The sequence below is a fragment of the Myotis davidii genome, unplaced genomic scaffold, assembly GCF_000327345.1.
Source record: "Myotis davidii unplaced genomic scaffold, ASM32734v1 scaffold738, whole genome shotgun sequence".
Classification (NCBI taxonomy): domain Eukaryota; kingdom Metazoa; phylum Chordata; class Mammalia; order Chiroptera; family Vespertilionidae; genus Myotis; species Myotis davidii.
The window spans coordinates 321625-333648 of record NW_006289824.1 but is presented as its reverse complement, the minus strand read 5'-3'; the positions used below and the strand labels follow the sequence as shown (position 1 = coordinate 333648).

At 33.4% G+C, this 12024-nt stretch overlaps 1 protein-coding gene across 1 annotated transcript in view; it reads right to left on the bottom strand.

Annotated features, from left to right (window-relative positions):
- The window catches only part of CBLB (Cbl proto-oncogene B, E3 ubiquitin protein ligase), a 226773-nt gene that overhangs the window by 61009 nt on the left and 153740 nt on the right, over window positions 1-12024 (bottom strand). The window contains exon 10 of the mRNA XM_006762650.2: window positions 1959-2144. Within this exon, the coding sequence (XP_006762713.1) occupies window positions 1959-2144 (186 nt within the window). The remainder of the gene's footprint in view (window positions 1-1958; window positions 2145-12024) is intronic.

Below are 12024 nucleotides of genomic sequence, written 5' to 3'. Positions count from 1 at the left end.
TTTTGTATTTTTTTTTTGATGTTTTCTTTCGCTATGCAGAAGCTTCTTATATTGATGTAATCCCATTTGTTTATTTTCTCCTTAGTTATCATTGCCTTAGGACCTGTATCAGTAAAGCTACCGCTAGGACAAATGTCTGCTATTTTGCTGCCTATGGCTTCTTCTAGTTTTTATGGGTTCCCGTGTTACGTTTATTTTTGTGTATGGTATAAGTTGGTGGTCTTGTTTCATTTTTTTGCAAGTATCTGTCCAATTTTCCCAACACCATTTATTGAAGAGACTGTCTTGACTCCATTGTATGCTCTTGCCTCTTTTATCAAATATTAATTGAGCATAATGGCTTGGGTTGATCTCTGGGTTCTTTGCTCTATTCCATTGATCTATATATCTATTCTAGTGCCAGTACCAGACAGTTTTCAGAACAGTGGCTTTGTACTATAGCTTAATATCTGGTATTGTGATCCCTCCAACTTTGTTCTTTTTTCTCAGGATTGCTGTGGCTATTCGGGGTCTATTTTAATTACATGTGAATTTTTAGAGTTTATTCTAGGTCTGTGAAGTATGCTATTGGTATTTTAATGGGGATTGCATTGAATCTATAGATTGTTTTGGGTAGTATGGACATTTTAATGATGTTGATTCTACCAGTCCATGAACATGGTATATTCTTCCATTTGTTTATGTCTTCCTCTATCTCTTTTTACAGTGTCCTTTAATTTTCTGAGTACAGGTTCTTTACCTCCTTGGTCAAGTTTAATCATAGGTATCTTAAATTTTTTGTTACAATGATAAGTGGGATTGTTTTTTGTTGTTGTTGTTTGTTTGTTTTTGTTTCTCTTTCTGTCAGTTCATTTTTGGCGTATAAAAAAGCCATAGATTTCTGGGTGTTAATTTTGTACATTGCCAAATAAATTTATTAGTTCTAGTAGTTTTTTTATGGAGTCTTTAGAGTTTTCTATGTACGATATCATGTCATCTGTGAATAATTACAATTTTACTTCTTCTTTTCCTATTTGGATGCCTTTTATTTATTCTTCTTCTTGTATGTGCCCTGACCAGAAATCCAACCCCCAATCTTGGCACATGGGGGCGAAACTCCAACCCATTGAGATACCCAGGCCAGGGCTGATTTATGCTTTGAATATTAAGAGAAAAGGAATGTATTGTGTGTTTGCATAACTCTGCCTAAATAACATCCTAAGACGTTTTAATATGATCTTAAAACCAAATTAACTGTAATATAGAGAAATCAAATATTAATGAAATATTGTGCTTCCAACTACTTTAGACTGCAAAGCATAATGCCAAATGAAATTTTTTAAATCTTGTGCTTAAGATAGCAAAATATGCCCTTATCAAATTTGGAGAAATATCTGCAGACTGCAAAGAACTAAAATAAACTGTGGGCTTAGATTTGCTGAGTTAGAACTATGTCCTTAATATTAAACAGTAATGTAATTACTCTGCAAATAATGTAATTCTTTATAATTAATTGCATCGGGTATAAAAAGTACATATAATTCCCTCTTCTGAGTCACCTTGAAACATGGGTGATAATTTATCACACCTTAAGCCCTTATGCAAATATACTCCCGTCACATTTTTCTTGTCATGACACTATGAAACTGAATATAAAATATCATTTGATAAGAGATTTTAATACATGTAATGACCTTTTAAATCCACTTTATAGAATAACTGTACTTACTCTGCTATTTATTTTTGCAAGTCAGTAGGCTGTTATAGACATGCACTCTCTCTGAATAATTATGCAACTTTTATAATAAAACAGCCAGGAATATGACAGTGAGTTCACAATATACAAAATGAGAAACCTATTAAAATTGTTCAGGAACAATTAAGAGCACAAGAAATATGAGAAGTGAAATTTAAAAGAAGCTGAGCAATCAATAACTGTCATGTAAAATCACTATCTGCTTCTCATAAAATCGATTTACCTTTGGTGAACCAGTTGGGCTGCCGCAGGGAGAACGAACGATGCCTTTCTGAATCAGATCCAGGCGGGGAGGCACGGGTGGCAGGCTAAGATGTGGGATCTGCAGAGGGTCCTGTTGGGGCTTTCTTCTCTGTGCAAGGGGAGATGACCCTGGTGAGGTGACCGGTGAATTCTGCCTGTCAGCACACTAGGATAAACAAATATAACAATGCTGTTTATTTGATGTGTAAAGTGAATGCTTTTCAAAAGGAAGACATTTGGCTTTGACAAGGTGTCTGCCATTAGAACATGTGCTGAAATAAACTCACTTAGTTAACTCTGATTAATAGATGGAAAGAGTTCACACTGTCCCTCAAGGGTGCTATTATATAAAGAATAAATAGACAAGTTTCTCCTACATATTGCAGAAAAGGCCTGAGGTAAAAAAGAACAGCAAAAGCGTAGTTTAAAAACAATTGAATGCAGACATTGTTCTAGAGGAAAGGAGAATCACACAATGAAGTAATACACATTGTTCTTGGTTACTGTATTATAGAATTTTCTTCGGTCTTTGATTTATAGGACATACTAGAACTTAGAAACTATTTTGTTCCATATAAAATATGTATGTATCCAGTATGTAGTCTACTTTCCTACAAACCAATTAAATCAGGCAGGGTTTTAAAAAACTGTTTATTTAAAATAAACAGGTTTGAGCCCAAGTATTTTCTTCCGAAGTCTTCATATGGAAAATAAATTTTCAAGTTAAATGTTATTTATTTTAAATCGATTAACTAAATCTATAAAAGTCTGTGCTTCTGCTAAAAACTAATATATTTCTATGCCACTATGGGTTTTCCATTTTGTCTGGTAGATAGCATCAAAAAGCCAATAACAAGTACTTCTATTTCTATGTATATTACACTTTCTGCTTTGGAAGTTGTTTTTGTTAATGTGAAATAACCTGATTGCTACTTGGTACAAAAGCCATACTAATTAATCAAGTGGCCTCACTGGGACAAACAACAATCTGTTCTGGAATTTAGGCAATTTCCTTTTCAAGGGTGTTAACTAGCTTGTTGGAGATGTAGGCTTAATTTTTACACTCACTGCATCAATCTAGCGTGCTTTGATATTCACCTGTTTCTTAATATTAGTGTTTATAAAGAGTTTAAACTTGTTGCTAAGCCATTTCTCCTCTAGCATTACTCACCTGTAGAAAAGTAGTCAATGTCAAAAAAATTGACAATTTAATTCAAAATCTAGTGACATTGAGGAAGGTTTAGTCATTCTGTCTTTATCTAATTGAGATGGGATGACAAATTTGTGTTCATATCCACACTTAGTTACATTATGTAAAAATTTATTTCTAACTCACTATAATTGGGTTTTATCTTATGTTTTTCTCATGATTAGACAGGGGTTGTTGGTTTGATAAGAAAGACAACAGAGGTAAAGTAACATTTGAACCACTCTATGTCAATGGTCCACACTATCAACAGGACTGATCAGTGGGGATATTGATCTTGATCATCTGGGTGATGTATTAACTGTCATTGTTTCTTCACTGTAAACTATAAAGTTACTCTCGTTTCTCCCCCTTACCCTACTTTACTCTTTGCAAGAAAGTAATTATGCACAGCCCACACTCAAGAAGTGGGGTATTATGTTCCCACTTATAAAGGTTTTTAAATAAATTTGAGTGCCTAAACAGAAGACCATACCTCAGATATGCCCGAAAAATGTCATGAAATTACTAAAATCTCAAGTCTTAGTCTCTTTCAATTAATGCCAAATAATTTTTAAAAGGTTAACACATTTAGACATAACTTCATGACAATTTTAAGAGCCTATTCTTTTTAGCAATTTTAAGATTCTCTTTATATCTCTTATATGTGATAAGACAAAATATCTTCAATTGTTACTAAATTGAAAGAGAAAATAGTACAAACTTTATAGTTAGAAACTGATTTTAATGCAGTCAGTGAATTGTTATTCTTAACAAAATAACAATTCCACCCATAAAGTCATCATGCCTTCTATGGTCATGAACTTGATTGAACCTTATGGAATTAAAGCTATCAAATAATGATCATAGAACAAAAATAATTCCTGATTAAAGATATGTGCATCACAGTGTCGTAGCATTTCAGATCAGAAGATAGCACAGCCAGCTAATTCTCCACAATTCCCTTTAAGATAAATTACATTCTCTGAGAACTAGCAAGATTTAACTGATAAAAATACTTTGTTGATCTGGTTATTCTACTTTACAAAAAACAAAACAAAAAAAAAACAAACTCAAGAAGCAAGCTATTTACACAATTCCTACCCCAAACAATTTATTCCTATTCCAAGAAACACAACAATTGCACTTCACTAGTTTAGGTATTTGCAGAGAAATTTTTCAGTGCTAGGTACACACACTGCCTAGGCTACTGAGCAAGATGTATGCTCCTCCAAGAACTTTTCTTCCATAGCTATCTTCCCGTTTCCCTCATTACCTGAAACAGCCCACTACCATCACACCTTACCTTCCACTTTAATTGATAATATTTAAGTAATTACCAAGTTCCTGGTATGTTTAAATAATGGAGTGGATTTTATTTGAAGTGGATGAATTATTAGACATGGAAAGCGTATAATGAAAGTCGTTGAGACAGACACCCAAACCAATGTGTGTGGTGCAGCAAAAACCTTGAACTTGTAGATATTTCCAGACAAGCACACTGTGTTACAGCTATGATTGTAATTGGAAGCAGACCTCACTTACACAATTCATATTGTATTCTCAAGGTGATTATGGACTGTCCTTCTGAAGAACTAATTCATTTTGAAGCATTACAGTACCTGTAAGTTGGCTGGGGTAGAATAATTTTGGGGAGAACTGATCTGTATGTAGAGGGACAAGAATGTTTTATCTTTATTGATTATGTGAATTAAATTCACCATAACTTATTCATTTTTCCAAGTTCTCCTAAAGCACAGCAGATAATTTAGCAATGCCCTTTAGATAATAATGCATAAAATGCTTCACACTCCAGCTCATAAATAAATGTTTAGATGAGACATTAAAAATTTATGACATCAAACTTATCAGTTCAACTTACAGAAAAGAAAGGAAAGCCATTTTTCCCTTCTGAAAACAGAGAAGCAAAACAGATTGATTTAATGTAGATTCAAATTATTTCTTCTTTAAACTACACCTGTCTCTATATAATATTTGAACATTCAATAGTCAACTGTAAAGAACTTTAATTTCTGAAGTATCATAATTTACCTGTTATAGGTAGTCATTAGGAGTGACAAAGGGATGTATCCAGTCATCTTTAGTCTACTGATTCTATTATTCTCTTCAAAGATTCCACAAACATTCCTCTTAGCCCTTCACTCTGCCTTCTTCTTCCATAGATCACTTAAGTCATTTATCTTTCTCTACTTCTGACAGGTGATAAAGGAGTTTGGGGGGATAAACAACAACAAACAACAATACTGGAATCCATCCTCAGGCTTAAATTCTAAGATTGTGCTAATTTAATCACCTCTTACTGATTTGTCCTGTACTCCTCAGAATAACTACTATTTCTTATTCTGTCTAGAAATACAGATTTAAGATATATACCTAAAAAATCTTGAGTGGAGAACAGGAAAATTTTATTTAAATTTTGAATAATAAAAGGTAACCATTTTGTTGATAGAGATATACTTGATTGGAATGTGAATTTCAAGTGTAGCTGTCAAGATAAAGGTTTCGAGCCAACTGATTATAAATAAGATTTTTTTTAAAAGAAAAACCACATAACCACATAATTAAATGTATAATCTGACTTCATTTGCACATATTTCCTATATGTAAGATTTAAATTTCAGCTGGAACTTTAAATGCCATGCACAAATCACTGCCTATTGCTATTGTTTCTGGTGGATTACAGAATAAGGTTAATTTGTTTCATGGAGACTTTATGCGTTAATAACAATAAATGAAATATGATAAAATAAGCTGCTATAAAACATTTAATTTTTATTTGGATGACATAGTTAGGAACACTGACTATTTTTGATATAGAAGTGACAGATGCAATCTATTATACTTCCAGTCAAAGCTTGCTTATTTTCACTGTGAGAAGATAACTCTATTAGAGATATCTTTAAACAAAATGTTCTCACCCTTCCTATTTCTTTTTTTGTCTTCCACAATTCCTCTCACTACCAGGCCTAAACAAAGCAATAGTGACAAAATCAAATACCTAAACAAATGGATTATTTCTAGACTAAATACTTACAATGCATTCAAAAGTCAAATAAAAATGCTGCTTGGATTATTTGCTATTAATAACGTTGACCATTAGCACAAAAATGAAGAAAAGTAGTTTAAGAGCAAGAGTAGGTTAATGAGTTTAGGAGAATGTATGTTGTCAAACTTTTCCTAGTTTGGGCACTCTACTACTGTCTTTTCAATTGTGTTTTATTTCATTTGTTTTTCTCCTCATTATTTAGAACACTCTTCATTAAGGCATTCTTAAAAGGATCCAGTCCTTTTTGCCATTGCCTTAAGTGAATTCCTTTTTTTGTTACTCCTTCGTCTTTAGATATCCACTTTATTAAGTTAAGATAATGAAATAGAAAACTATGCAAAAGTTAACTGGTAAAACATAGGAAATAGGAAGTGGACAGAATTTATTGCACAATATTAAAATTCATTTATAAAGAGGTAACTGCAAGAGTTGGGAAGAATGGAGACATGACTTCAAGTCACCGGATAGCTGATTTGTATAATTCTATTTCTTTATCTTGATTTTGGGTAACATTCAGTTTTTTCTAGTAATATATTTTCTTTTAGAACTTCAGAATAGATTGTCTTTTTTTTTTTTTTTTCATTTCAACTCCTTTCAAAATACAAAAGTCGGGCACCTGTATTATCAGCATACCAGCATGTGAGTCTAACAATTTTTTACAAGTTCTTTAACACTAGTAGCTGATGAGTACTGCTTGAACAAACTGGAATCCTGGAGCTCTAGAGATTTAACCCCTTCCCCAACAATTTTTTTGTTAAAAAAGTTTCTTTTTCAGACTAATTTTTTTATTTTGGTTCTATATAGTATTTTTGATGCTGGTTATGAAAACAGTTTGTAATTATTTTTTCTTCCCATTTTTGTGGTTAAGAATAGTATTTCCTCAGAAAGTTTCTAGATGAAATTATTTAGAATGGTACGTATGTAGCTGGTTTTTGAAGGTAAAGTTTTAGACGAGTATACTCGTCGACTGAAAAAAGAACATTTTGTGAAAACGTGTATACACGTTTCTGCCGGGGAAGGGGTTAAAGACCACATTTGATTTTTTTATGTCTACCTACTCACCAACTATTCCCAGGCTGTTGCTTCCTGAAATGCATAAATGCTATTCTTTATTTCTCTGACAAAACTTACAGAATTCTTTAGCACTTAGAATGGGATGCTAATGACTACCACAGTGAATAGAGAGATCCGAATTTATAATTTTAACAGAACATTCTGATAGAAAAGGTCCAAAAAGTAAAATAGTCAAAAGCCTGCCTCAGCATGCTCAGCAATTACCTATAATAATCAGGAACTCATTCTATTTTGGTCACTTCACTTTATCCGTAGCTTTTTTTAAAGAGTGACTTTTTATAAAAGCTTTAATAAGATCTATTATAATGAAAATGGAAAAACATTTGTTAAGAAATTTCAAACCCAGGCAAGATATTATGAAAAACAGGACAAGAAAAAACCTCTCCAATTACTACTAAAATGGGATTTCTGACAATCTAGGAGATAATCAAAGTCAATTTTATAATAGTTCTAACAAGACTTTTTTTTAATGAATTTTCATATCTGAACAAGATAGATAAACATATTATATGAATGATGAGGAGGGCTCCTAGAGGCTCAACATTTCCCTCTAAATGCATGAAAATTACTGAAGGGCACTTATAAATATTTTATCACAAAAAATATAATGTTCCAAGTGTATTTTCCTTTCTATTAACTATTATCTTCCTACTTCTTTTTTATATTAATTTGTGAACAAAACACAATCTAAAATCTTTAAAAAATAGTCTACACAGAATGTTATTCAGAAGATATCCATTTTTACACACACACGTTATTTATAGGATAAGTATAAATGATTTATGTTCATCCATTATGTAGTATTTGTACGACTGTTCCTTCAAAATAATATACAAAAGCTTCTATGAGGATTGAAGTATGTGAGCAATAAAATCCTTTCCTGCTTATCCAGTCATATTTCCACAAGCCTCAGTCTATAGGAATTCAGGGAGAAACTCAAAGTGAAAAAGAAAAGTTCTCCCAACTTGACCTATAGATTTAGTGCATCCCAGTCAAAATCCCAGCAAGTTATTTTGTGGTTATCATAAAACTGATTCTAAAGTTCCGATATTGAAGAAGAAAAAAACTGTAGTAATGACACTACCTGACATCAAGACTTACTATAAACTACAGTAATCAAGCATGTGTGCTATTGGCAAAGAATAGCTAACTTCATCAATGCAATATAACATAGAGGTTAGAAAGAGACTCACATAAATAGTCAACTGATATTTGATAAAGAAGCAAATATAATACAATGGAGTAGAAACAGTCTTTTCAACAAATAGTGCTGAAAACAACTGGACATCCCCATGAAAAAGAAAATTAATCTAGATACAGATCATACACTCTCACAAAATTAATTCAACATGGATTACAAACCTAAATGCAAAATCAGCAAACTCCTAGAAGAAAACAAGAAAAATATAGATGGCCCTGCGTGTGGTTGGATCACTTTTTAATACAAGAACAAAGGTATGATCCATGAGAGAAATAATTGAAAATCTGGACATCATTAACATTTAAAATGTCTGCTTTTGAAAGACACAATCAAGAAAATAAAAGGACATGCCACAGATTAGAAATATATATACATATATATATGACACAACTGATAAAAGGACTTTTATTCAAAATATACAAAGAACTCTTAAAACTCAACAATTAAGAAAACTAATAATTGTACCAAAAAGAGGGCCAACGGCCTTAACAGAAACCTCCCAGAAGATATAGAGATGGCAAATAAACATATGAAAAAATGCACAGCATGTCATGAGGGAAATATAAATTAAAACAACAATGAGATAACACTGTACATCTTTTTGAATGGCCAAAACCCCAAACATTGACAACGCCAAATGCTGATGAGGATGTGGGCCAACAAGAATATGTATTCATTGGTAGTGGAAATGCAAACAGTATAGACACTTTAGAAGACAGTTTGGTGGTTTGTTACATACTAAACATACTCTTACCATATAATACAGTAATCATACTCTTTGGTATTTACCTAAAGGAGTTGAATACTTTTGTCCACACAAAAACCTGAACACAGATATCCATCATAATTATTCTTAATTGCCAAAACTTGGCAGCATCCAATATACCCTTCAGTAGGTAAATGAGTAAATAAAATGTGCTACATCAAAACAATGGAAACTTACCTACTACTAAAATGTCAAGCCATTAAAAGGCATGGAAGAACGTTATTGCATATTACTACATTAATGAAGCCAATCTGAGAAGGCTATGTACATACAATTCAAACTATATGACATTATGAAGAAGACAAAACTTGGGAGACAGTAAAAAGATTAATGGTTGAAAAAAAATAAGATTAATGGTTGCTGGGGACTGTGGTGGGGGAGATGAACAGGCAGAACACAGATTTTTAGGGCAGAGAAAATACTCTGCATGATACTAAAAGTGGATATGTATCGCTATACATTTGTCCAAACTCATAGAATGAACAACTTCCAAAATGAACCCTAATGTAAACTTCGGACTTTGGATGGTAATGAGGTGCCAACAGAGGTTTGTTAATTATAACAAATGTACTACTTTTGTGGGGGATGTTGATAATGGGGCAGGTTATGCATGTGTGGGAGCAGGAGGTGTATGAAAAATCTCTATAGGGGCCCCTCAATTTTTTTGCTCCAAAAGCTCTAAAACTGATCTGAAAGTCTTTTCTTTTTAGTTCAATATTTTTTTTAATTTTTAAAATTTACTGGGGTGACATTGGTCAACACGAACATACAGGTATCAGGTGTGGGTTTCTATGTTACAAGATATGTCTATTGCACTGTATACCCACCACCCAAAGTCAAGTCTCCTGTCACTATATATTAGGACTCCCTTCTCCCCACACCCCTTTCCACTGGCAACCACCACACTGCTGTTTGTGAAAGTCTTAAAATAAAAACAACACAGAGCAAAACAACCACCAATAACAGAAAGTCCTCTATCAAGAGGGAGGGAGGAATTCTGCTGCTTTTCTCCCTGTAGGAAGGAAATGTAGGCAGGCACCTTCCTACTCGTACTAAGAACATGGATGTGTGTTTGTGTAAAGTGACGTTCACTATTTTATCATTCATGTTCCACTAATAAGTTCTGGAAATTTTTAGATACCACAATTAGAAGCACTGAAGAACAGGAAAACTGAAGCATACATGGAGAGAGTGACTGGATTAAGAGCTGACTTCTCTTTGAGGTTTGACAGGGAGGCAGTCAATAAAACTGCCAACAGAGTCTACTTTAAAGAACTGCTAACAGCCTCACCAGTAGAATAACCCCAAGGGCACAGTTTCATTAAAATGTGAAACATTGTTAACTATACAGAGTTATACTGCTGCTCCTTGAAGCACCTTTTATGAGAAGGATGTAATCTCCAGGCTCCATAACCCTGAACATTCTTTAAAGTTTCACATTTTACTTTAAACATTTCTATGAATTTTACATCCTGATCCAAATATATGTGATTTTAATTTAAATGTCTGGCTCCCCTCTTTTCATGCAACCTCCCCTTAAATCTTGTAGCAAAATGTAAGCTTTGAGAAGTATGTCATGTTGATTGTAATGGCTTCTTATGCCCTTTGGTTCACTCAGCTGCATAACCAATTTTGAGCAGTCAGGGAAAGGTGACATGTAATTCAGAAATATTTCCATAAAAATGGCTGAAAAACAAGAACATCCTGAGAATTAAAGGAATAAACTTCAGTCACTGAAAAATGCCCTTATGTGAAACCCCTATTGCTACAAAACACCAGGTACAGCTGGTTTAAATAAGCAATTACTATTGAGTTACTACATTAGAGAATACTTAATCAGAAAATAAAATTCTTAAGCTCATGCAAATTATTCAGTCCTTAAAATGTAATATCAATGGACATGTTGGCAACTTTGCATTTTCTCTGAGTTTTAAACATAAAAAATGGTTTCTGAGTACATTATTTTAATGTGAGCATGTAATGAAATCATAACTATGTATAGATATTGATACATTAAAAAATTACAACCAACTGCTTGTCAAGCTAATATAGTTTTGGTGTCTAATAACAGTATCTAAAATTAAAAAAATAAAACTTCCATAAATGTCTCAAAAATACTGTTATTTAATTTTCAGAACTATAACAATATTTCAGGAGTCTTCAGTAACATTATATAAAAATTAATGTTAATAACAATTAATACTTAATGTATACTATGTACCAGGACTGTTCCAATGGCTTTACATATATTAATTCATTTAATCTCAACCCTCAGAAGTCGGGTTTCACAGACAAGATCACCAAGGCATGAGGCACAGGGTCAAATAAGCAACACAAAGCGCAATTATTAAGTAGCAAAACTAGAACATGAACCCAGATTTATGGACTCCAGGGACCATAGCTTTAAGAAAAGTACAGTTAGGGACTGTTTCACCCCTGAACACTAAGTAAAAAAACAACATCACCTTTCTCAGTGCCATACTATGCATCATACTGTGCCAGTCTCTGACAAAGAAAAGAAGAGCTAGAAGCCACTTTGCCCTCCAGGAGCTCGGGGTCCACCAGGAGAGGCCAAGTCAAGTACAAGAGTTCAAGTGCTTGCTTCTCCTAACATATTCAAACTGTTTGTGTGGAGGCCTGGTGCATGAATTCGTGCACCAATGGGGTCCCTCAACCTAGCCTGTGGGATCAGGCTGAAACCGGCTCTCCGACATCTCCTGAGAGGTCCCAGATTGCAAGAGGGTGCAGGCCA